The sequence below is a fragment of the Balaenoptera borealis genome (assembly GCF_965194805.1).
Source record: "Balaenoptera borealis genome assembly, chromosome: 2".
NCBI classification, from domain to species: domain Eukaryota; kingdom Metazoa; phylum Chordata; class Mammalia; order Artiodactyla; family Balaenopteridae; genus Balaenoptera; species Balaenoptera borealis.
In genome coordinates this window covers 111,687,424-111,714,138 of record NC_138867.1, presented here as the reverse complement: position 1 = coordinate 111,714,138, position 26,715 = coordinate 111,687,424, and the positions used below count along the sequence as shown (strand labels likewise).

The 26,715-nt window shown below is 48.9% G+C and overlaps 1 protein-coding gene across 4 annotated transcripts; it reads right to left on the bottom strand.

Moving 5' to 3' along the window:
* On the bottom strand, positions 1-25,793 carry SLC22A5 (solute carrier family 22 member 5). 4 transcript variants are annotated; one of them, XM_082378960.1, is made up of 10 exons: positions 25,210-25,793; positions 18,337-18,440; positions 11,010-11,164; positions 9,843-10,014; positions 8,526-8,652; positions 6,694-6,794; positions 4,867-5,081; positions 3,146-3,328; positions 1,777-1,912; positions 1-1,420 (listed from the first exon to the last, which is right to left on the bottom strand). In XM_082378960.1, exons 1-10 carry the CDS (start codon positions 25,669-25,671, stop codon positions 1,333-1,335), a joined length of 1,743 nt encoding a protein of 580 aa, XP_082235086.1. In that variant the 5' UTR covers positions 25,672-25,793; the 3' UTR covers positions 1-1,332. The 4 variants fall into 4 exon arrangements, with proteins under 4 accessions (XP_082235086.1, XP_082235083.1, XP_082235085.1 ...); XM_082378957.1 differs by having other exon boundaries at positions 2-1,420; positions 25,279-25,793; XM_082378958.1 differs by lacking the exon at positions 18,337-18,440 and having other exon boundaries at positions 5-1,420; positions 25,279-25,396.
* Positions 25,794-26,715: the final 922 nt, after the last annotated feature.

Here is a 26,715-nt window from a genome sequence, read left to right as displayed (position 1 = left end):
TATTAAAACATCTTCATTTCCCAAGGCACTTCAGTAGCTTTCACAAAAATACTTTTTTTTTTAACCAGGTGAAGCATATGCTTTAGGAGTACCATGGTAGCATAATCAGAAGAGAGAAGACAATTTTACACTGAACGCAAAATATCTCCCAGTGTTACACCACTGAAGTGAGCAACTCTGAAAGACTGTGAACACGACTTAATTTTCTTCTTTGTAATTTTTTTCCATGATTAAGTATCATGAAAGGAACACACACAGTGAAGTCATTTTTGGCACCCAGAGAAGTGCTAGTAGCTAAGGCTGGTGAGGCCTTGCATAGGTGGCAACTGTGGACCATCGCCAGAGTGATTCTGCGTTGAAACAAACAAATAAAAGACACAAACCAGGAGGCTAAGGAACCAGCCTTTCCTAAGTCTATTCTGAAGTGCAAATAACTTAAGGAGAAAAAAAGACATAATAACAAACAACAAACAAAACACAATCAAAATCCATATTATAGTTTTGGGAGAAGAGACAAGTTTGCTCGTCTCTCTTTCTCATTGATATACTTCCTTCAAACCATACATCAGAAACCACAGTAGCTAGGAGACTTGATTCACATAGCAGTGGAAAACAATAGTAGATTCAGTGACGAATCTCTTATGGGCCTGCACAAGCCCAATGCTTTGATCAGATGTAAACAAGTCTACCCAGTAGTCACTCTGAGTGGTCCAAGAGCTCATAAGTCAATGCACTTGTCTCTGTTCTGTATCTGCTGAGTCCTCTCCATATGAAATACCTCTAGGTTTCCCCAGACTTGTGCTCTCCTGCCCTGGGGAAGCAACAATCCCATTTAATATCCTTTGTAACTGAGAAACTATGAGAAATCAGACTCCCTGTGTAATTATTTCTTTTCCTCTAAAGTGCACCATTAGTGGGAAACAGGGAAAGGATTTTTTGGCAGGGTGAGGAGGTGGAGAATTAGACCCCCAGTTCTACCAGGGGCCTTTTCAGGCAGTCTGAAATTAAAATGTAAATTTAGCAAATGCCTCTCATATTCTTCCAAATCCTACTGGTTCTAGTGAGTAGTTAACTTCTTAGGAAGTGCCAAGTCCATCAGTGTAATAGTTAGGATTTACCCAAAGTTGTCCGTCAGTAGCCATGGTGTCCCTGGAGGGAAGGTGGTGCTCTAGGACCATGTGCAGCTGAGTCTGGGTAGCCGTCCATGAGCAAGGCAGACACAGCGTCCACAGAATGAACAGCAAAGACCTTTGCCACTGAAGGACTCAGTGTCTGCACAGGCCACTCCTGATAAGACGGTCATTCCTCTTTACTTTCTCACTGGAGGCTGTGTTAGAAGCCTGTGTTTTTAAGGACTGTGGGGCTTTCTTCACCATCTTTTAACATCCTTGTGTGGCTTGGAGTTTGCCTGTATTTTATTCTATAAGAACAAGCCAAACAAATGTTAGTAACAAATCTTAAAAAGATGTCTACCAGTCTCAAAACAAACAAAAAATCCCCCAGAGCTGAGGTTATCTCACTAAAGGGAAAATATCATACAGCAGATTCTGAAAGGTTTCTTCTTGTCTCTGTACTATCCCAGAGTTGCTATTGCTGTCGAGATGTTCATGGTGACCCGGTGGTCTGGGTCTGGCCAGAGAGAACAGGCTGTAAGTACCTGGCCATGTCTGATCCTATTATGGCTAAACTAGTCCATGGCGTTTCTGAGTTCGTGGGGAACTCTCTGCCAGGCCCAGACCCAGTGCATTAACTTTATGAAGAAGGAGGCCCCCTTACCCTTTGACCCTTAGCATCTGGTCAATGGTGTCTGGGAGTGGGGTGCCGAAGCTCTCTGGGAGGAACAAGGTGAGGATGGCTGTCAGGATGGTCAGACTCCCCATGAGAATGTAGGGCAGGAAGCGGTCGTAGGCACCTGTGGCAAAGCAGACAGAGCCCCAAGCCGGGAGTGCAGTTAGACATGGTCTCTCTCCCTCCCTTTGTGTCCCCAGGACTCTAACAGGGATCACCTGCCTTCTTGGCCTCAGCATCTCCCAGTCTGAGCTGCCATATTGGAATCTGGCACCTAGGCAGGTCACAGAACCCAGAGTTGGCACAGAGCAGCAGCACCTCGGTGCAGGGGATGGGTGCAGCCTGGGAGGATGGGGCTGGGCCATTTCTATTCCTATTTCCTTTTTATTGGCCGTGCTGTGCGGCATGCGGGATCTTAGTTCCCCGACCAGGGATCGAACCTGTGCCCCCTGCACTGGGAGCACTGGACCACCAGGGAAGTCCCTCTATTCCTATTTTCTAGCCAAAAATAAATAAATTAATCAACTAATTAATTTTAAAAACCCAACGCAGCCAAAAATTAATTAATTAATTTAAAAAAACACAAAACACCCTACTTCCTAACGCTGGGTTTCCAAGGAACTCAAGGTACGTGTCCAGGGATAGGAATAACTCCTCCACCTCTCCAGATGTGTCACAACCCACTCGATTTGTCTTCAGGCCAGATCAGAAGGTGTTTCTGCTTGTCAGATCTATGTAGCATGTTCACAAAGCACTCTGAGTACTCCCAAGGTGGGTGCCACCCGTCCCCAGAGATGTGCCAGCTAGGCATGTGCAGGGGGACAGCAGCTGCCATGAGGAAATAATTCTGAGAAAGATAAAACTGGGGCCCTATTACATAAAATGGTACAAGACAGATCTTTGCACAGTGTAAAACTGCTGTGTTAAGTGCTTCAAGTTACAGAAATTCTTGGTTCATCAGACCTCTAGAATAGACATCTTTCCCTTCCTGTTCCTTGTAAACTATGATTCCAAGAAGAAATTTCCCCAATTAGTACACTGGCTCCCTAAAGGACACTGCAATTTCTTAGGACAGGGGAATTACGTTCTCTGATGGAAGGCCTGGGAAGGCTAAAACAGATACAAAAACCCTCCACTCTCATCAGTTTCTAGCTGTCTACAGGTTGTTTTCCACATGAGCGCTTCCACCACAGTGCACCCGGACAGGAACCTTCTCCAGGCCTAGATCCAGTATCGGATGGGTCCCATTTGCTGGGTGTGCTTGCTTTCCTGTTAACGAGCCATCCCCAGGTCGCATTAAAGCCAATCGGTGCTTCCACCCCATCCCTCCTGCGTGCGCTCGACCCACGGGACTTACCAAGGTAAATGAAGTAGGGAGACAGGATGCTGCCCAGGCGGGACGCTGTGGAGCTGACTCCCACGCCCATGTTCCTGACCACTGTGGGGTACAGCTCGGCTGTGTACACGTAGACCATGGAGAAGGCAGCAGTGACTCCAAACTTACCCACCATCACCAGGATGGTAGCCAAATAATAAAAGTCTGAAGAGCAAAGGGAAGAAAGTAGGAGAAGGCACCAACCCAAGGCACACTGCTACTAGTTTTTGCCTGAAACAGACATACTTTCTCCCTGGGAAGGGTGGGGGAGGAAAGTTTCTATAACTTCCTATTGTGGGATAAGGGGCTTATGTCCCTCCAAGTTGATTACTGAGAGGAGGCTGAGACCTGCAGCTGTGTGAAGACATGCTCTTCTCCTCAGCCTAAAGACCACCAGAGTGAGCCCCTCAATAACCCAGAGAAACCTGCTCTCCAGTCCAAAAGTCATTAAAGACATGTCTGTCAGGGGGGGCAGCTGGCACCCCAGAACCTCATGCTGCAGGCACTGTGGAATTAACTAAGGATTTGTGGATGAATGAGAAGTTCAATTATAACTCACTTCACGCTTTCACTCTATGCAACACTTCACAGACCAGCAGACCCTCAGGAATGATCCTCGGATCTCTCCTGCTCACTGTGCCAGTGAGGAGATGCTGTGAGTGGCCTGTGGGTCTCCCTGAGCTCTGGTGTGAACCTCCACATACATTCCTGGGCTCCCAGCCACGCTGCAGCGGGGGCTCTTCCTGTGCAGAGTGTTGCCAGCCTCAGGGGCCCACAAATGATTACCAGAGGTCCCCAAACCCATGACAACTCTCGGTACCATGATGGACATGAGGATCCATAAACCGTTTTACGAATTTTCAAAGAGGGCTGCCTCCCACCCTTCTGTGGGACACCAAGATGGTTTTACAGATAAACTCCTGCTACTGGCCTGTGAGAGCCACGCTGTGGCCTGGCCCCTCCCTTTTTCCTCTCCTCATCTCTTACCAAGCGTGCCAGGCTCATTGCCTCCTCAGGGTCTTGGCCTTTGCTCTTTTTCGGCCTGAAATGTTCTGCTCCTAGACTTTCTCATGGGTTTCTCCATCATTTCATCTGTTTCTGCTCAACTTTCCCCTCTTTCGGGCCACTGTCTGTGACCACTCTATATAAACTAGCTCTCCATTGTCCTTCAGTGGCATTATTAAAGGTAACACAGTCTGTACTATAACAAACATTTTATTTACTTGTTTGTTGTCTGTCTTCCCAACTGGAGTCTGAGCGCCAGGAGGGCCTGGGGCTCCGCCCGACTCCTTTACTTCTGCACCATCAGCCCCAAGCACAGTGCCTCCCCCACAGTAAACACTCCGCAGCTACTTATTGAATGAATAAATGACTAAGATGGGGCCAGGTTAAAAAGACATGGGGATGGCCCTCTTTCCTTCCCCTCACTCTGCAAAAAAAACACACACACACATTAACTTGGGTAGAGAGTACAATCAACCGCCAGCCCCACATGGTTACTCTCCCTCCTCCCCCAAAGCCCAGGCCATGATGACTGTCTGGTCCCAAGAGATACTTTCTCTTGATTTGTTGGCCGAGAACACAGATATGCAGGCGAGCTGTAATGGCATAATTTTATTCTCTTTATTAATTGGCCGAGACAGTCTGGTAGAGACCGAGTGACTCAATGGATATCCCAGACTGCAGACATGTATGGTACCTACCTGGGGGCACCAGCTGCACGAAGAGAAGAACGCTGCCACCCAGGAAGAGGGCGGTGGCCATGGAATAGCGTCGGGGCAGGTGCTGCAGAAGCAGCCAGGCCAACACATATGCTGGGACTTCAACCACAGCCGAAAGGAAGCAGTTCAAATAGACATCCCCATGCAAGTTAGGAGTGTCAAGGGAAAGCCCAAAATAGCCCACTGATATGGTCATCCTGAAACAGAATGCAGAAAAAAGCTGGAGAAGTGGCATCCACGTGCCTCCCAACCTGGACAACTTTTAAAATACAATTATTGCAGGAAATTCAAAACTATCCTTACCAGGATGGCAGCAGATTTAACCCTGAGTCTTACTTCTTAGAAAGAAAGATAACTTCCCCCGAGACCAGGGTACCTTCTGGGTCAGAGCACTTTCAGAGCTTTCTAAACAAAGTGTTCCAGCAAAAAGACATATAATTCAGATAGATTCACTTTGTTGGAAAATAAAAAATAAAAACCCCAAAATACTCCAACTTGCCTTTCGGCTTTAAAAATCCTAAGCTAAAGCACTCACAAAAGCTTACTTCCCTACTCTCTGAACCTCCCAAATCCAACAATTGCAGAAGGAGCTAGGGTATGAGTAAGGAGGCAGATAGCAAGTGGGGTGTGATAAGACTGATGAGATAAAATAAGGAACAATCATTAGGCCAAACATTTAGAGAAAGATCCCTGGCGGACCCTCTGGGGCGACCAGCCAGGAAGAGGCTGGTCAGAAGCAGGTGACCCCAACCCCACTGGACTCGTGGGGAGGAGAGGGAGCTCCCAGTGGGCCATCTGCATGCCCCCCGCTGCCCCTGGCCTAGACCCTGTCCCCAGTAGGCACTCTCTCTATTGATGGTCAACACTCTTTGGCAAACTAGACCAGTATGAATCAGACTGTTTTTTAACTCATCTGCAGGTTGAAACCACAGCTGGTACAATCAGGGAAAAGGGCATGTACAGGAGTCCCTGGGAAATCCAGAGCAGGAGGGGTGCCTGGGTGAACCACAGAAGGGTGACTCATCGCAGGCTGGCAGGTCTGTGCTGCAGGCTGAAAGCTGGTTTTGTTTGAGGCTGACTCAGGGGTGGTGCACTGCCCTAAGGGATCCCGTGCCATTCCTTGGAAATGGGTGGCTGGCCGCCAAGGTTTGTTGACTCCAGCAATAAGCACTCTGAGATGAAGTCTACCTTTCTCCCCCGCAGGCTCAGGTAGTCACTTGTAATCCCAAGTGTTTGGCCACTAAGCAAATGCTATCCAGGCACTCGGATGTGTTCCTTCTCTCTGGTAAATCACAGATCCCTCCCTGACACACTTGGTGAAAGGCCTCGTTAGAAGGAACCTGACGAGGACGTGTAGGCCATGGCTCTCCCTCCAGGACAGTCTCCAAACATCCCAGAGGGAGGATGTCCTGCTTCCACATTTCCAGAACATACTTAGCAGCCTCTATAACTGAAAGGACATGGTGTCTTCACTTAGAACTTCTTAAAGGCCTCAGTCACTGTCTGATGCACAGGCAACAGGAACAGCTAAACTAGGGACCCAATGTGAACAGCGATTTGCCTTATGACCCGGAGGGATCCCCAAAGATCCCATATCTTCCCCCAAAAGCCCCCACAACAGTTCTCGTTCTCCTGAGATTCCGTTAAGAACTGGGACATGCCCACTTCTTTTATTGCAAGGCACATCCCTGCCACTTTCTGATGACACAGGCTTTCAATTCTGATCTGAGACATGTCTGCAAATGCGAGGCCTGACAGCCACTGCCAGAAGCTTTGTCTTGAGGCCTTAGGTATGTCTCACTTACGCACCATAGAATTATGGACATGATGGTGACCATCCGGATATTCCAGGTTCGGAGCAGATCCAGAATGCTGTGAGATTGCTGTTTCTTGGAGCTTAGGTCTTGTAGCTGCAGGAACAACATGACAAGGGTACGGGACGGAGAGAAGGTTGGAGACTCAGAGACCCAAGAACATACTTGAAACCCTGGCATCTTAGCTTTCTGCGTCTCCGAGTTGGGGAGTGTTTTATGCTTCTTGCTTGAAAAGAAGGGTAAGTATAGTGACTATGTCTTGGGCTGCAGAAGGCTTCACTGGGCCTTGTGGATAACAAATTAGTGAACAAGAATGAGGAGGAAAAGTAAGTGACCAGCCCTTGGTGCGATGCAGCCAAGGAGGAGGCCCAAGCTGACTGCCCCCTCCCGGCAAAACCTCCAGCCCCGTCAATGGCCACATTCCAGGGAGGCCTCTGAGCATTCCTTTCCAAGGCTGGCTCCCGGCCCTCTGGGTCAGAGAGAGAAACTGGCTGTGTAGTTTATTGATATTATATTTTAAAAGAATTAATGTTTTCAGTCCTCATACCATGTAGTTACTGGTCTACTTCCAAGGAAAAAAGTTTCAGATAGAAAAACAGGAAAATTGACCTCAGCTTCACTCTGAGTAACTTCCTATGAAATCTGGCACAGCCAAGGACATTAATAAACCACACATCTAAACACACTGATGTTGCTTTCTTAAGCAAACCCAGCTTTGGAGTTTGTTTTTCCCGAGTTAGCAGTTCAACAAAAGGTCAACTTTTGACTTAATGGATCCCCTGGAATAGCCTCATTTCCACAAAAATGCCAGTGGGACTTACGGTTTCATCCAGACTGACCTCTGCAAAGCTACCGAGGCCACCTCACTTAAAAGCCCTACCTGCCACCTACCCCTCCCTGAACTTTGTGCACCAGAGTCCTTTCTAGGATGTGCTGAGTGGGATTTGGTGCTGGGCCACCGCTTAACCGTGAGGCCGGGAGGGCTGTCAGTGGCCAGCAGCTTCTTTGCTGCCTATAATAACCGGTCTCTCTTTCCCAAGCCCCAAGTCTGCATCTGCATGCCTTTGCGCACTGCGGTATGACTGCTGGTGGCTGTTCTCACAGCCAGGACCTTGTCTTCCTGTCAGAGCAGGGACACACTCCAGAACCCCATCAGCCAGCAATGACAATTTCTAACCTCTTCTCAGAGGCATGAGACTGAGGAAAACTGCTTGCTGCAGAGGAGGTGGAAAGAGAGGGAACAGGAAGGAGAAGCAAGACCCAGGAATCAGGCAGAGCCAGGAAATTACTCATGGCACGTGAGAACAGGGTTTGCAGAGAGGGGTGGGGTAGGGGGAGGGCGGATATCAAAAAGGACCTGGCTCCAAGACAATACTCAACAACTCTCCGTTGGTGGGCGGAAGGAGACAGGACATTTCTAACTCCAAATCTATTTTTGCTTCATATTTTAGGTACTTGTATTATTTTTTAAGATGAGAAACAACCTAAGGTATAAGAAACAATGATTTCCCAAAATGCCAATTTCATGAAAGACCTATTAACTCATGGAGAGTTTTTATTATTAAAAGTAATGGTTCAACTGTATGATCACTTAGAAAATAATTATATAAAGTATGAAAACCTAAACTCCACGGAAAGGTGAAGGAGTTTACGCAGTTGGCACCTTCTCAACTTCTGAATTTTAACAGGACCTGCCTTGGGGGCAGCTGGGGCTTGGGCAGGGGGAGGGCTGGACTCCCATGTGAAGGGAGGGCTTCAGGGCTGTGCGGTCCTACCCTAAAATCATGGTCACCGAGGACCTCCCACCAGCTCCCGCATGGTGCTCACCTCACTTGAGTCAAAGATGGTTGAGGGTGCAACGATCCCATTGATTTTGGCAGCCCTGCGGATGATCACCTCTGCCTCTTTAAATCGGCCTTGAGAGATGAGCCATCGGGGGGACTCAGGGATGAACCTGGAAGTACAAGGAGCAATCTCACTGAGGCCTTCCCATCCCACAGACCAGGTGGAGCAGAAGTGGAGGTGGGAAAGGGGGTTTCAGAACCAGAGCTAGGTTTGAGGGACGTTTGGTGTTTCCAAACCAGAAGCTAAGAGATGCACCATACTAGAGCCAGTAAGTGTGAGCTTCTGATTTCACTGGAGTACACAAAATTTAGAGGGGCCAACACACCATGATGGGATTCCTCCCCTGGCTGGCCACCTCCATTTCCGAAGAGTGGTGGTGCCACCTGCTGGACACTAAGTAGACAGGCGCAAAATGGGCTCCTGAAGCTTGGCTTCTGTCATGGGCTGAGCCCAGCCCAGACCCTTACCTTGCCGTACTCCCTTGCTTGTACCTGGCATCCACAGCAGCTTTTGCACTGGCCGCTTATAGCCTCTAGTTTTTCCTCACTCTCCCCCCTCCCCCCGCCCCGCCTTGATTCATCCAATTGACTCTCTGTAAGGCACTTAGGTGTTTTGAGACTTTATGGATCTTATTTTCTACCTCACGAGGTAGCCCCTGCCCTTTGGTCATAACTAGGACTCATCTGTACCATCTCTGCTCTGTATCTTCTCCCACTATGCTCTGCAATGCTCTCACATCCAGGTGGACCAGTGATCTCACCATTCCCACCTGCAAGGGGCGATTCTCGCCTCAGCCCCTCGGCTGTGTTCTCTCTCTCAGTATGGAATGGTCTCCTCTCTGCCTGTCCAACCTCTATCTTGGAGGCTCAGATGGAGGCTGGTTTCCTCCATCCAGCTACCCTGAGGACTCTCACAACGTGCTCCCTCTTCTCCCGGTGCCTCTGGCACGAGGGTGCGGCAACATACAACCAGAGCCAGGGCCTAAGCTGTCTTGTCCTGCAGTCTGATAGCCTCCTGGAGCTTAGGCTAAACTCCATCGTCGCGCAGCTACTGCTCTTTCCTCTCCTTGCACTCCAATCAACCCAGCACACGGCTGAGAACAAGTCTGTTGATGTCTTGGGGCTGTTTTGTTTTCGGCTTTTCTGAGTATGGAGAAACATTCTGAAACACCTTATAAAGACTTTAGATTTTGTCTCTGTGAGCCCAAATGGGGATTTGTGGGTTGCTGCTGCCCCCTAGTGAAGGCCAGATAGAAGACATCCTGCTGGTGGGCACCACCGGGCAAAGGGCCACACTCACCACCACAGCGGGAAGCACAGCAACCCCGGCACCGTCAGCGCCAGCAGAAGCATCCGCCAGTCTCTGATGAAGTGAGCAAACAGCGGCAGCAGCATGTAGCCAAATGCATAAAATATGCACACGCCTAACGTAGAGAATATAATACGAACTGACTTGCCAAGAATTTCTGTTCCTGTTCAAAACAAGGGAGGAGTCATGTTAGTGTTTTAATTCCGGTTATTTCCTTATTAATCTTCTTGTGTGTAATTTTCAACATACAGATAAGAAAGCAGGCAGAATTATCTTGAAGCTTCCAAGCCCTAGGGAGGGATGGGATTCTGACCACCTGCTGGGGGTGCCTCCTTGTGGCCTCACAGCGACAGTTCTCTCATGAAACTGTCATCACTTCCTGAAGCCCTATGCTAAAGATGCCACGTGAGGCCTCAAAATTTAATCCTCACTGAGGAAGGAGATTGATTAAAGGGGAAGTCACCATTAAGGCCACACATGCTGACTATTACGCTTTAAGGAAAAATATTTTATCAAATGTGAAGAGAAACAAATAATCCTTTTAACAATCAACCCAAGGAACCCAAAGACCAATAAGCTAGAGCTAGATTCCTCTGAACAGTGAGACTGGCAACTTTTCAGTGAGAGCAGGCCAAAGCCCTGCAGTGTGGACTCAATTAAAACCCTGAAGGTCATGTGACTAAAGCCCACTCCTATCAATTCATTCTTGCCAGTCGATTTCACTGGCCACTATGTTTGGCAGAAGAGGCAGTTTTCTTCCTTGGTGAGCCTGCCAATCATGGCCCTTGCTCCTCATGTCATGCCTCCCTGTTTCCTTAGCTACCCCAGCCCTGGGCAGAGGCAAGCCCTATTTTTAAGATCTTAGGTGAATTCCAGCAAAACGGCCATCGAGTACTAATGAGACCAAGGTGCCACATCTCAGGGGCCAGAAGAGAACTGGAAATCAGCAGTCAGGCTATTGGGCTGCTGGGGACACAAGGCTGGGCACCTGGCAGACTCAGTTTCCCTGACTACTAACTGGATTCATCAAGAATCCCTGGTCGGTGTTGCCAGAGACCACTTCCCTTGGAGGGACATCACAGCTGTCTCCAGAAAGCAGGTGGTGGGATGATGGTGAAACACAGGATCAAGTACTGGACTCCAAATTGATGGCCATACCCAGGACAAATGCTGCCACGTAGTTGGAGATCTGGCCCATGCCTACAAGGAAAAACAGCATGGCAAACATCTCAAAGTTCTTCGAGAAGATCTGCAGGAAGCTGAAGCCAGTCTGCATGCCCATTGTCACAAACAGCACATTCTTCCGACCAAACCTGGGAAGGAAAGGAGAGTGATAGAGAACCAGCTGGGAGAAGGCAGCAGGAATGGGCCCCACCAAGAGCGGCTGTCCCCAGAGTCATTCAGGGAGGGGTCACGGACACTGCTGCCAGGGCAGCTGGTGCAGGCGCAATCCTGGCCTCTCAGTCCCTATGCTGTTACTCCCCTCCCCACTCGCCAGGACCAATGTGCAGCCTGGCCACCAGGGTTGCGCAAAAGGCCGTGCCAGAATTAAGACAATGATTACAAGGGATTGACACACATTCATTATACTTAAATTCATACATTCATCATTTATTATTTTTTTTAAAAGAGCTGGTTTACTTTGGAGGATGATGGAGAAACAATTCATTATAAATGAAAGCTGGTAAATAAAGGGGAAAACATTTGTCCTGACTTTTCTATGTAAACTATGGTGAACAATTACCAAAAACAGATGAGGGAAAGTGTCATTTCATAAAAGTATTCCAACTATTAAATGAAACCAAAGTGATAAAACTAGAACATCATCATTGTACAACCCCCAATGAATGAAGAGATATGGGCATTGTGTTTCAATGACTGCTAACATAATAAAAAGAGACACTTGGGCTTCCCTGGTGGCGCAGTGGTTGAGAATCTGCCTGCTAATGCAGAGGACACGGGTTCGAGCCCTGGTCTGGGAAGATCCCACATGCTGTGGAGCAACTAGGCCTGTGAGCCACAACTACTGAGCCTGCGCGTCTGGAGCCTGTGCTCCGCAACAAGAGGGGCCGCGACAGTGAGAGGCCCGCGCACCGCGATGAAGAGTGGCCCCCGCTTGCCACAACTAGAGAGAGCCCTTGCACAGAAACGAAGACCCAACACAGCCAAAAATAAATAAATTAATTAATAAATTAAAAACCCTTCATTAAAAAAAAAATAAAAATAAATAAAAAAATAAAAAGAGACACTTGAACATCGCATGACTCCTATAGTCTTTACAAAGGGGCTGAATCTGAATCTGATGGTCTCTAGATCCAGCTGCAATTTGCAAGAAATGCAGGGAAAAGAGGAATATGCTCAATTGTACCATAAGCACACAGCAAAATTCAAACTGGGAAATTCTACAGGTAGAACAGCCCAGGCAAAGAAAAGGATGAGGAATCCATAGGTTAAAGTAGACTAAATGACATAAAAATTTTTAAGTGGGCAAGACTAAACTTGTGTTTAAGGATGTACATTTGAACGATAAAACTACAAAAACCCAAAAGGAAGTGATTATTATAAAAGTCAGGCTAGTGTTTACTTATAGGTGAGGGAAGCTGTTGTCTTTGGGATGGGACAGATGGATGGGGCTTCTGGGTGGCCAGCAAAGTTCTATTTCTTGACTTGGTGGTATTTATATGGTTATTTCCCTGGAATAATTCATTAAGCCTCATTTGTTCTGTGTGGTTTCTGTACCTGTGTTCATTTTAAAATTTTTTTAAATGTTGGTTTTTTGGGATTTGTTTGCTTTTTAAATTTTATTTATTTATTTATTTATTTTTATGGCTGTGTTGGGTCTTCGTTTCTGTGCGAGGGCTTTCTCTAGTTGTGGCAAGCGGGGGCCACTCTTCATCGCGGTGCGCGGGCCTCTCACTATCGCGGCCTCTCTTGTTGCGGAGCACAGGCTCCAGACGCGCAGGCTCAGTAATTGTGGCTCACGGGCCCAGCTGCTCCGCGGCATGTGGGATCTTCCCAGACCAGGGCTCGAACCCGTGTCCCCTGCATTGGCAGGCAGATTCTCAACCACTGCGCCACCAGGGAAGCCCTGTTTGCTTTTAAAGACAGTGACACAACAAGGAGGAACAAGTCAGCCTAGTTCATTCAACCTAGCAGATTCAACTTGAGTCTGCCCAGGGCTAGCAGACACCCATTTTCATTCAATGAATGTTTATTTGAACATCTATTATATACTAGTCATTACGGATGTATTTGAATTAAAAAAAGACACTGATTCTGCCCTCAAGGAGCTTATAGTCTACAGTTGGTGAGACAGACAGTAATCATATTTTAATCGAACAACGACACTGCTGAATGTACAATTACACACTGGAACAAGAGCACTGAAGGATCAGCATCCTGGCCCACAAGGGACACAACAGAGGAACCTATCCTGGACTGGAGGTAGGGGCTGGGGACGTGGGCATTCAGGGGAGGTCTCCCTGATGATGGGGCACTGAGATCAGACCCAAAGGAAAAGAAGTTGTTGACAAGGGGGAGTAGGGGAGAGGGACCAAGCTTTCAACGATATTCACAGTACAGTGGGGGAGGCCAATATTAATCATATGATGTCATCTTTTATTTACCAATTTCTGATAGGAACAAGGAACCAGGGTAATGTAAACCGGGGACCCTGAGGAGGCCGCCTGCGTGGTCAAGGAAGGCCACGGCACGGGGGTGGGGCCGGGAATTCTTCACTGTGACTGTGAGGAGAGCACGCGCAACTGTGGCTAGAGGGGCATGGTGAACACGACGGGCAGCTGTTCAGTAGAGGGTGGCAGGAGCCAGACTGCACAAGACCTTCAGCCACGGTAAAGAGTTTGGTGCTTCTTCCCATTACAACAGGGTTTTGTTGTTTTTGATGATATTGGCATCTAGTAGATAGAGGCCAGAGATGTTCTAAACATCCGAAAATGCCCAGGATAGTCCCCCGTAACAAAGCAGTCTCTGGCTCAAAATGTCAACAGTGCTGAGGTTGAGCAACCCTGACCTAAAAGGAGGCTCCCCTGCGTTGTTCTGTAACAACAGTGCCCTGCACGTCAACCAAGGGGAGGGCCCTTCCTACCCTGCTTTCCCTTCCCAAGGGCTCCCTGGATAGTAGGCAAACAGAAGACTCAGGGAGCCCTTACACTGCAATAGTCCTTGGCAATCCGGGGTTGGGGCCAGAAACACTCACTTTTTTTTTTAGAAATATTTGTCTATTTTTATTCTTTGACATTTATGCATAAATTGTACATTTGTAAAATACAGAAAAGCACAGAGAAGAAAACAAAAATCAGCTGCATTCTCTGATAGCCACTAACATTTTTTTCTCTATTTTTTTAAATTGAAGTATAGTTGATTTACAATGTTGTGCTAACTTCTGCTGTATAGCAAAGTGAGTCAGTTATACACATACAGACATTCTTTTTTTATATTCTTTTCCATTATGGTTTATCCCAGGAGATTGGATATAGTTCCCTGTGCTATATAGTAGGACCTTGTTGTTTATCCATTCTGTATGTAATAGTTTGCATCTACTAACCCCAAACTCCCAGTCCATCTCTCTCCCTCCCCTCCTCCCCCCTTGGCAACCACAAGTCTGTTCTCTATGTCTGTGAGTCTGTTTCTTAGATAGGTTCATTTGTGCCATATTTTAGTTTCCACATATAAGTGATATCATACGGTTTTTGTCTTTCTCTTTCTGACTTAATTCACTTAGTATGATAATCTCTAGTTATACCCATGTTGCTGCAAATGGCATTATTTCGTTCTTTTTTATGGCTGAGTAGTATTCCATTGTATATATGTGCCACATCTTCTTTATTCATTCATCTGTCAATGGATATTTAGGCTGTTATGTCTTGGCTACTGTGAATAGTACTGCTATGAACATAGGGGTGCATGTTATCTTTTTGAATTATAGTTTTGTCCAAGTATATACCCAGGAGTGGGATTGCTGGATCATATGGTAACTCTATTTTTAGTTTTCTCAGGAACATCCATACTGTTTTCCATAGTGGCTGCACCAACTTACATTCCCACCAACAGCGTAGGAGGGTTCCCTTTTCTCCACACCCTCTCCAGCACTTGTTATTTGTAGACTTTTTAAGATGGCCATTCTGACCAGTGTGAGGTGGTACCTCGTTGTAGTTTTAATTTGCAAGAAATGCTCACTTTTAAAGTCTGTCAACAAAAGGTCAAACACACACATGCCTACAAAAATAGGAAATATCAGCTACTTCTTCCCAGAGTTGTGCCTCCCTACTATTTCTGCACATAGAGGTAACTCAGTGACGTCAGATAAAATGCTTTGACAGCCCAGGATTATTTTAATTGCTTTTGACTTTTTGGCTTATTCATATTCCAGCAAGGAGTCCTATATAAAAAGTTGATATTCTAGACAACACTGGAGGGCATGAATCCACTGCCATTAGGTAATCTGTTTGGCTTAGGTTTTTGAATTGGCTCACTTAGGAGTAAACTGTCCATCCCACAGAGCCCTGGGCCTTCCAAGGGGGTGCAGACAAGCTTGAGGGGTGGTGTAGGGAGCTGAAGGCAGATGCTGCAGCCAGAACAGCCACATTTTTAGCTATTTCATTTACTGAACTTAAACGATCCTACTTAAAAGACGAAGTCTGCTGGCAAAAAAATTTTTAAAGGTTTAAGAAACCCTGTACTAGCCCTTCTGAAGACTAAGGTGGTCCTCAACACACACACCAACTTTGTTTCTACTGTTTCCTCAGGAGCAGATCTTTGGGAACTTAAACACTTTCCTCAGGTAATCGCGGTGTTACATGGCTCTGAGGCTGGCCCACAAAGATCCACCTACCCCATGACACAGCTGACCAGAAAAATGCACTGAGTTTCAACTCTGTAACTGGGGTACCTCCTCCTAGTCTTTCACATCAAGGTAATTCCTCTGAGTCTCAGCTGCCACCCAACCCTGTGAGAGGGGAATTCCCACTACCCCTCTGGGAGGGCCTCTAAGCTCCGTCCAGGGCACGCCCTCCTCTCACTCTATACTGTTCCCAGGCCATCTCATCCACTTGCGGGGCTTTGATGAGGGTTCTATCAACTGACAATTCCCGAACGTGTTTCTCCAGCCCAAACCTCTCATGCAGCACCCTATCCATACATCCAACTCCCTACTCCATTCCTCCTATGAGACCCCTAAGTCTCATAGTTAGCCCAAATTCAGTATGTTCAAATTGAACTCAACATCTTCTCCTACAAACATGGTCCCCTTCCAGAGTGCTTTGTCTTAGAGAAGGGTATCGTCATTTATGCAGCTGTGCAGGCCAGAAGTCTCCCTCCCCTCACTTCCCGTGTCCAACTCATAGCCAAGTCCTGTTGGTTTTACCTCCTACCACTCCTCCCCATGTCTACCACCCTCAGCCTAGTCCAAGCCACCTTCATTTCCTGCATAAATGATTGTGATAACCTCTTAATTGGTCTTTCCACAATCCTCCTTGCTTCCTTTCAATCATTTCTCCACAAAGCTATCGAACAATTTTGTAAAAATGCGAATCTGATGATGTCACACTCTCAAAAGCTCCCCGCTGCTCTGTGATGAAAGCCCAGACTCCTAACTGTCATCTGCTAAGCCCGGCCTGCTCTTCTGCTTGGGCCGCAGCCTGCCTCGCTGCTTTGTCTCTATACCACTCTCCACCCCCCCCACCCCCCGCCAACACTTTCTTCCAGTTCCTAAAGTGTGCTATGCCTCTTCTTGAGTCTAGGCTTAAGTACTCTTGGCTCTCTTGCCCAGAACACTCTTTCCTCTCTTCACCCCTTTAGCTAGCTAATTTCTACTCATCTTTCAACCCCCAGCACATGCTTCAATGCTTCACCGTCTCAGGTCTCCTCTGTCAGACCCCCTCTGAGCACCCTGTACTTCTCTCTCCTCTGTATCACTTACCACCACAAAGGATAACAAGTACTTCCCTCAATTCTTTGTTTAATACATTCTGCCTTGCTAGAAGGCAAGTTCTAGAAGAGCAGGCACCTAGAACAGTAGTCCACACGAGACAGAGGATCAGGACTCTGGGCCCAAATCCTAGCTCTGCCACTTGCCAGCTGTGTGACTCTGGGCAAGTCATTTAACTCCTCTGGGCTTCATTTTTCCTATCTATAAACTGAGAATAATAATGCTTCCTACATCATAGGGTTATGAAGGTTAAATTATTTGTTGTTGTTTTTTACTTTTTTTACTTGTACAGTGCTCATAAGAGTGAACGGCACATATTAGATGCTCTGTGTTTATTAAATAAATGTAAGTAATCAGCTGATGCTTGCTGCTAAGTTAAGGGTCTGGGGAAGCAAAGGCCTTTCCCCTAAAGGGGTAAGTGTCTCAGGCTCATCTACAATCATCAGTCAGTGGTCACAGCCTACTTAACTCTTTAATGCTCACTGGTGACTGTAGGAATTTGTCCCTTTTAAAAATCCCTAGATGACACTCTGGAAAAGACAAATCTAGTGAGAAATGCACATATTTCTTATGAGGAAAGACTTCTCAGGTAACGACATTAATCCATAGATGCAAACATGCCAAAACATCACTCTGCATGTGTGCCGCAGGATAAAATGGCTGTATTCTTAAGGCAGGATGATATTCTCACCCTGAACTTCTCTATTAGAGACTCCCCCTGCTGGGAGGATGCTGGGACTCCTCTCCACTGGGTGACCCAGTGTGGCCAAGGACCTTGCTGAAGGCTGCTCTTCTTGCCATGGGCTTCACTCACAGACCCTGAAGCTCTGCGGTAACAAGACACAATATAATAAACCCCTCTGAGAACACCATGGAAACTATGGAACTGTTTTCCCCAGAAAAATGCTCACATACAATCTCTAAAATTTTGTATGTGATTTCCAGAGGAGATGAACTCCCGAAGCCATGGACTTTGAGTTAAGAGCCTTGGAATTATACAAATAACCTGCTTATGAGTCAAAACAGCACACTTCCTGATTGCTGAGAAATGACATAACCACAAGCCTGTTAGATAAAGGGAATCAGCCCTGTGGACATAAGAGTTCTGCCCATCACACTGCCGTTGGCTAGTGAGACCTGTCACCTTGAGGAAAGAGCAATGGTTTTGGGAACACAGAGGCAGCCATCTATGGAATGCCCTAAGATCTACAACACAGCTGACATGCATGTGTGTGGTGTCTCCCTCTCCTAAGCTTGAAGATGCCAAAGAGTTACGCTCACCTAGAGAAGGCCAGCCAGGCAGTGCAGAAGTAAACTGTGGCATATTTCCTGGTCAACTGGATCATGTATACACTCGGCTGAGGTTGTTTCGCTCAGCAAGCATTAGTGAGAGGAGGATGCTGGCTCTCTTTACTTGTATGGAGTCTATACTATAGATGTGCCTTCGCCTTTTTAAAACACACAGCCCTGGGCTGAGAGAACACTACCTTGCTCTGTGCTGAGGTGCCCTGAAGCTGCAGGAGTAGACACCCACCTTACCTGTCTGAGAGCTGCCCCGAAATGAAGGAGCCCACCAGCACACCCCCGAAAAACAAGGAGACCGTGAGCGGGGCCTTCCAGTCGTCCTCACACACCAGGTTCCACTGAAAGAGGAGCAAAGGGATGTATCACTCACTTCCTTTTAAAAATGTTTTAAATGTAAGGCTTCTTGGAAAATGAAATCAGAACACCCTGCATCCCTGCATGCTCTGTTTACATTACCGCAAGGGTGTGTGAGCTCACTGAGGCAGGCGATGGCTCATCGGGCAGCAAGGCAAAGAGCAGGTTTCCCCTCACAGGGAGACTGACCATCCTGTTTTTCACAGCTCTTAGCCTCATTGTTTTGCTACCAATTTGAGATGGGGAGACAGGCTGGGAGCAAGTACTCTGCCCATGTGCCAACCCAGGAGGAGGCGAGGCCTTTCACAGTCGCTTCTAAGGATCTGGGCTGAGACTTGGGCTGTGGGTGGGGCAGGGCACCTTTTCAGTGGGGTCAGGTCATTGGCAGGGGTGGCATAGCAGTGGTTCTGGAGCAGGGCTCTGTAGCTGTAAGGGTCAAGGCTTCCAGTGAGGGACTGAGGCCAGAGGGCCTGGTATGCACCATTTGGATCTGTTCCTTCAGCTCTGCTCAGGCCCCAACTCCGGGCCAGTGACCCCTGGGTCCTTCTGCTGACATTTAGAGCTGGGATCCCTGATGCTGTGCCAACACTAGGCCCAATTACAGCCAAGAGCTCTGAGCTGGGAGTCAAGAAGCTGGGTTTTAGCTTCTACTCTACTGTTAACTAGTTACCCAACCTCAGACAAGATTTTTCCCCTCATTGTGCCTTAATTTCCCCATTTGTGAAACAGTGAATGGCGGGGGGGAACAGGCTACAGTGCTTGAGGTTCCCAGTACCCAGTGTAGAGTTCCATCTCTAGTTAGCACGGAAAGAAGTCTGTGGGCATGGGGAAGCACGTGAACACTCAGACATTAGGTTGCTCCAGCCTAACACGGGCCAAAAGAAGGAAGAAAAACCAAAATAGGAAGCTTGGTGGTTCCCAGAAAAATGTTTCCCAGAACAGAGAGATGGTGCTCAGTAGTAACCAAGAAGGCTACCTTCTAGGGAATTTAGACCCTTGCTTGCCTGGTGCCAGGCTGCAGGCCTGCCCCCCATGGAGCCTGCTGGCTCCCAGGATGTGTGCAGCTTCCAAGAATAAAGCATCTCTTCTAGGCCAGGGTCAGAGGGAAAAGCAAGTCTGCTTTTCGGCCCTGCTGGGCAGTGTGTGCACAGTGCCTCCAGGCACCTCAGATGGGGTCGGAGGGCAGCCCTTAGGGTGGACACAAAGAACCCCTGCAGCTGATGATAAGAGCCGCATAGCTGGCTCTCCACTCTGGAACAAGCATGCACGTTGGATGGACTGAGAATGGGGTGGTGATCCCCACTCCAGGGAAGAGTTGGGGGTTACCAACTCCTAAATCTAGAAGAAGCCCAGACTAGCAGAAGACAAGCAAGGAGCACCAAGGCCCAATCACTCAGGCTATGGCAGCCTTCCTACTTCTGCAGCCTCAGCCGTGCCAGCACCCAGATACCATCTCCCTTCTAGGAGGGTGAGTGCTCCTAGGGCAGCCCCCATCCAGACAGGGCTGCTGACGTCAGGATGGGAGTAGCAGGGGAGTCAGAGCTGAGGGACTTGGTGATGGGGTGCTAGCCTCTGGGGGTGTGAGGCAGAGCTTCAGGACCAGACTATGCCCATTGCTGCTCTTGAATATGATGTGATCTATTCCCACCTAGCATGCGCTACTTTTGTAGCGACGAGATAAAAAAAATGAATAGAGTCAGTAGCTGCTTCTCAATAGGTCTCTCGTGAGGGTTGGGGACTGATATGGCTGCGCTAGACTAGAAACCCACAGGGGCTCCTGCAACAAATTCTGGGGTGGAACCCCACCCCCTCCCCATGTCAGGTCTCCCAATATAGGCTTCTAGGGACTTCTGGACTGGCAAGGCCAGGTGCTACCTGGAACCAGGTCAGACTATGCTCTGCAGGAGACAAGGTGACTGTAGTGCTCATCTTGGAATAGGTCCCCAGAGCATCTCTCTGGCTCCTGCAGCCTCACTGCCACCACTTGGTCCAGCCTGTCCCTACTCTGGGCAAGCAACTTGAGGTAACTGGGCTCTCTATCCACTACTGACATTTCTCAGCAATTCTCACAGCCTGGCTTTGGGCCCTCCAAAAGCAAGCATGGGTTAACACTTCTTTCCTCCTGGCCACAAGGGGCCTGTGAGTAGGGTCAGGAAAGGTAATAGGTCTCAAAATATGAACAGAAGGGCAGGCACGGGCTAGGTCCCACCCAGCCAACCCATCCACTTACCTGTCAACCACCAGATGGACTGCAGTGGGCTCTTGGACTTGGCCTGGCTCCTCCTTAAGCGGGCGGGGGGGTGATGAGAAGCCCATAGAGTCCAGGCTATGTACCCCGGGCTTGTTGTGTTTATAGAGGAATGTAGTATTTCTATACTGAGCTCCTGGCTTGGCAGCTGCGACTAAAGCAGCTACAGACCAGCTCACTGATGCTGCCACTTGGTACGAAGGGTGGGCTGTACTGGCTGATGATAACAGGTATCAACCTTAGAACTAAATGTGTAGGTTTAAGATTTAGGTCATGAGTCTAGTATCCTTACCCCTCAGCTGGGTTAGCTATGAAAGCAGGCACAAACTGAAAACATCTGGGAGTAACCCTTGCAAGGAGCCTAGACTTGCCACCCTTCCTGGTCAGAAATGTGCCTTTCTAGTGGTGTTGTCTTCATGGATATATATGTGTATGTGTGTATATCTATATCTATATCTATATCTCAGAGCTTTTCCAACGATATACTTTAGTTATGTACAGTTTGTTTTATGTCATTTATACCTCAACAAAGCTGTTAAAATTTTTAAGAAGAGAAATTGTGTCTCTTGTACGCAGTATGTAATTGGTGCTACTTCTCAGTTATGGGAAGTAGAGAGATGATGTAGTTCCCTGGGACTATATGTCCTTACCTGTGAGTTGGCTGGAAGAAAAAAGAGATAGGGCCTGTGCCCACAGGGCAGAAGCTCTTCCCAGAGATGTACCTAGGCTGACCGCATCAACGGTCAAACACACTGGTAAGCACTACCTGTTACTGAATGCCATGTATTCCACACACATTTCATCCTGCTTCCTGCTGCAATTAACGGTGAATCCTTGCCCCAAGGCTGTCAGGGCAAGGAGAAGAAGAAGAAAAAGAATTTGCTACCATATCCTCTACAAAGCCTGGCAGTGCCCTGCAGAGGAGAGGCTCAGTAGCTGTTTGGTACCTTGGTGAGTGAGTGAATAGATGAATAAAAGTACAGTTAACCTTCCGAACCATATTATCCCTTGGGTTTAGTCCTTGGGCTTGGCTGCCCAAAGCCCAGATGAACCCTGAGCTTCACTCTCTAGAACAGATTATTTTCCTTTCTCCGTCACACCTTCTCTGTGACAACTGTCAGAACTTTGACCCAGGATGTCGGTTCTCAGCTAGCTAGAGAGACTATCAATCTGACCACCCATGGCCAGATGGGTCTGTTGTGACTGCACACGCACAGGACCCTTCAGGGACCCAGCAAGTGGCTTGCCATGAGCTGCAAAGGCAGGCAAAAGGGTCTGCGCTTTCCTAGAGTGAGGGAAGTCAGCAAAGGCATAGCAGTGAGGCACAGTCTCCAGGTCTTTTTGGTCTCCCCACCCCAGAGTCAGCCGGGGCCTGCCTCCCAGGTCGATGTGGCTTTTTCTTCAGGTGGACGTGGAGATAACAGTGGGGGCTCTCCTATTTTCCAAGACTACACGCGCATAAGGCTGATGGAAAAGCTGGTCCAGAAAAAGAGGTTCTCCAGGACAACAGGGAGTGAGTAAGAGTGTTGCGAAGGGCCAGGGCGGGGGGCTTCTGGGAAGCAGAGATTGGCCAGGAGCAAGGGGACGCAGAGGACTGCTGGGTTTTGGCTGAAGAGACCCCACCTCATGGGTGCCAGAAGAGTTAGAAGTTTCTAAAGAAAGCTTTCCGGCCATAGGCTGTGCTATGGAGACACCAAAAAGCAGGTGTCTCAGACCCAGGCAGCCTGAGAAATCACCCAGGTTCCCCGAGAAGGAGGCAGTCCTGGGCCAAGAAACACTCAGGTATTGGAGCAGCACTGCACAGCGGGGTGGCTGATTCCCCAGCACTCCAGGGGTGACTGAAGGGCTAGAGAAGGGGCTAGCCTAGAAGCACATGGACCACCAAACTATTCCTGAAACATGGGAGAACCACCTTTCTCACCTCATAAATAGTGTCCCCTTCTTTCTGCCAGTCCCAACGCCTTGTTGCAGATCCACGCAGGGGCAAGCCCCAGTTTGTGGAGTGGGGGATTACATTTACTTTAAAATACTCCATTCAATGCCTTTCAACCATCCCTAAGTTTCCCTTCTATAAGTTAAACTTGTCCTTTTCTTCTTCAGTTCTCACACTTTAGAGAAGATTTCAAAATTATTCATTAATCCATTCAATAAAAATTTTCCTGAGTACCCAATCTGTATCCAGCATCAATGTTAGGACTTGCAGGAGATACAGAGATGTAAGTCTACCACAGAGTTTAGTACTACATGTGCACACGTTAACCCCAACAAAGAAAAAAAATCAAACAGGAGACCTGAGGTTTTCATTTTCTGCTGAAAAACATGAATAGGAATTCAATACCAGTGTACTTACAAACACCTCTATGATTTGGGGCAGAGGACAGTCTTGGAGACATTTAGCAGGCACAGGACTAGCTGCAACGGTCAGCAGGCCAGGTCCAGGTTGAAAGAAAATGGGCCTTAGAAAAATGGAGCTCTCAGAATGTTAATGCAACAGCTTCCAACAGTGACTGTTCACCAGAAGAGAACAAGCGGCCTTGAACTTAAAGTCTGGCATTCCAACATCCTCAAACAAAGGGCTAAGTAATGTATTAATCTTGCCTCCCTGCAAAGACTGACAACCTGAAAGTAGGTGAAAGGGCACATAGCTCTTACAAAACTGTTAAGACAGCTAAAGAAATAGGCTAAATATATAAAAGGAAAGGCTGACATTGGCAGCAACATAGCTCAAGGACCCTTCTGGAACAGTCGGCCTTTGGGAGCTCATCAGTGCCATCACCACTCTCAGCTGAAGGCAAGATGGGGGCAGCAAAGAAAGAGCAAATGACTAGAGTAAGTTGGGGACCACAGGGGTTAGGGAAAAATCCTAAGAAATGGCATGAGCTACTTCTGACTTCACTGCCTTTTCCTTCCACAGGCACCCAGAAGCAGAATTTGCAGGGACTTCTGAGTCATGGAGTGTGGCTTCCCCTCCGTGTTCTCTGCCTGCAGTCTGAGGGACAGCCTCTACTTTCACAATGCTCACTGGCTTCCAGGAGGGTGACAGACTCACTTGCGAGGCTAGGACCAAGGATTCGTGATGACTGGAAGTTTTAATACTCCATGCACTCTTCAGCCACAAATCACTGTCAGCTACCTCCATTCAGTACCTCTTTTCTCAAGTAACAATGCCTGAGGACACTGGAATGATGTCACTTGCTCAGAGATTCCAGTGGGGCTCTTCTCTTACTCCTACTACATACATGTGGAGTAAGGAGGCACAGATGCTGGGGACATCAAATGTCCAAACATACAAAAAACAACACACACACACACGTCTGTTGGGGCAGCACTCAAGACTCCCTTGAAGGGTGACAACCCCCAGAAGCAACACACACAGGGTCTCCAGAACCCTTCTAAGCCCCTTTGAGGCTCAAGCGGGGTTTGATGCCATACCAGGACCTGTGCACCCTTCCCTTCAGCCTCTTCTCTGTGAACTCTGCCCTCCTGCCAGGTTGTTTCTTGCTGTTCCAGACTTTGCATCTGCTGAGCTATATACCCCAGACTCACTGAGAAGACTCCTCCTCCAAGAAGCCTTCCCTAATCCTTGAACCCCTGATCCTGACACTCAGTGAACCTGGGCACCCTGGAGCCTATCAGGGAGTGCTCTTTTCAATGTCCTGCTTGCTCAGTTCTGCTGAGACTACAGGGAGTTAGAGTGCCAGTGTCGGAGTATGATGCAAAGCACATCCACATGCATCAGTAAACATCACATCATACATCCAGCTTTAATGACTGCAAGGTCACCAGGGGACAGACAAGGCCACCCAAAAGGAAACTCCAAGGGGCTGGGGCATGAGAAAGGTTTTCTCCCTGCTTCCTATGAACTAAGGTTGTATGCTTTAACTAAATCTGGCTAATGACATTTCCTTAGAATACCCGAAAACATTCCAGGTCAACAAGTCACCCTGAATGGATCTTCAGATGCATGAATCCTAAAAGGCTAATAACTAACCCTGAGCAAAAGGTAAGCAATTCTTTATGGGGAACGACCAGACAGTCATTTGGGGGTGAAGGTGGGTGGGGAAGGAGTAACTGGAAAAAGGAGCAAGAGACAGTTTTATAGCCATGCTTCCTTTAACTTAAAAAGTTTGAGAAAGTAGAGGGGCATTTCCCCTCTCTCTGAATAGATGACAAAAGGCTGGAGGAAAAATGGTGACAGCCCCTTGGCCCAAGCTCTAGCTCTGGTCCTCAGCACTCCCACCCCCATCTAAAGTCTACGACTACTCAGACTCTTAGAGTATCTACAAGGAGCCGCCAGGGCCTTCTTAGCTTCCTCTCCAAGATAGCTAACAGGATGGGCAGCCAGCCTGACACCCGTGCTGCGATGTCCATGATCTCTCTGGAAGTCACCACGAAAAGTTCTCCGGAGCCACCTGGCTGGACGATGACCATCGCCAGTGTGTAGTGAGTGAGTCGTGGAGAGGGAGTGACAGCATCCAGCGTGCACCTTGGCGGGTGGAGTGCACGACCTTAAAGACTGCTAAGGTCCTGCCTACTCTCCGGTCCCAGGCCCCGGACGCGGATCTGGTACCCACCTCGGTCACGATGGTGGACAGGTAGATGTCCTGGTTGAACTCCCAGCCATCCAGGCAGCCCTCTTGCTCCAGCTGCTCCAGGTCCACGTCGCGCCCCGGCTCCAGCCCGAGCGCCGAGAAGTTGACGATCGTCGCGAGCCGGTAGCGGCGGCAGCTGTGAGGCACCTCGCGGCCGTCCTGCAGCTGCAGCGGGAGGCTGTGGTTGCGCCACACGCTGCTCAGGTTCGCTGTGTCCGGCACCCGACAGTGGTGCTCCGGGGTCGCCGTCAGAAACACGGACGACAGGCCGTTGAAGCCGTTGGGGATGATGCTAGCGCTGAGCAGGAAGAAGATGAGGCGCTGGAAAGGGCCCCACTCGCCCAGGAAGGCGGTCACCTCGTCGTAGTCCCGCATGCCGCCCTCAGTTGCCCGCGCGGCGCGCGGCCGGGGGTCGGAGGACGCAGCGGCGCGCGGGGGCGGGGCGGGGCGCGGCGTGCGCGTGCGCGGCGGGTCCCCACTGCGCGACCGAGCGAGAGTCGGACCAGGGAATGGTCTGCCGACTGAACGGGCTCGCAAGCTCCCGCCGCCGCCGCTGCAGCCCCGCCGAAGCGACCAGCCTTACATAGTGCGCAAGGCCGGGGCGGGCTCTGGGCCTGAGCCTCCCAGCCCGCCCAGGCCGCTGGTGGTGCGGCGCGGACGGGGGCGGAGCTGGGCCGCGCGTGACGGCGGTGGGCGGGCCCGGGCCGCCGCTGGCACCTGGGGCTGGGGCCCGGTCTCTGCTCCCGGGTGGAGTTGGCCTTGGCGGGCCTCGGTGGGTCCGTCCTTGAGTTTACATCCGAAGGAGCCCTGGCTGGGCTGAGGAAGGCCGGGAGACTCGTGACCTCGGCGGCGTCTGAGGCCAAGCTCGCTGGCCCAGCGCGGAGCCCGGGCGAGCCGGAAGCTAGGCTCAGGTATTAAAAATACTGCACCTGGGCTTCCCTGGTGGTGCAGTGGTTAAGAATCTGCCTGCCAATGCAGGGGACACGGGTTCGAGCTCTGGTCTGGGAAGATCCCACATGCCGCGGAGCAACTAAGCCCGTGAGCCACAACTATTGAGCCTGCGCGTCTGGAGCCTGTGCTCCGCAACAAGAGAGGCCGCGATAGTGAGAGGCCCGCGCACCGCGATGAAGAGTGGCCCCCGCTCTCCGCAACTGGAGAAAGCCCTCTCACAGAAACGAAGACCCAACACAGCCAAAAATAAATATAAATAAATAAATTAAAAAAAAAAATACTGCACCGCTCCCCCCGCCCCCCCTCACCGAGGCCAAAAGGGGCACTGTGACTGGCCCAAGGTCTCGTTGCTAGTTTACTGCCCTTGACACCGCCCATTTTTGTAAGAGTGACCAGGATTATCTTGAAACCGGAACCGTTAACTACCCCAATGGAGAGCCTGGGAGCAAGGACTTCATTCTAATCCAA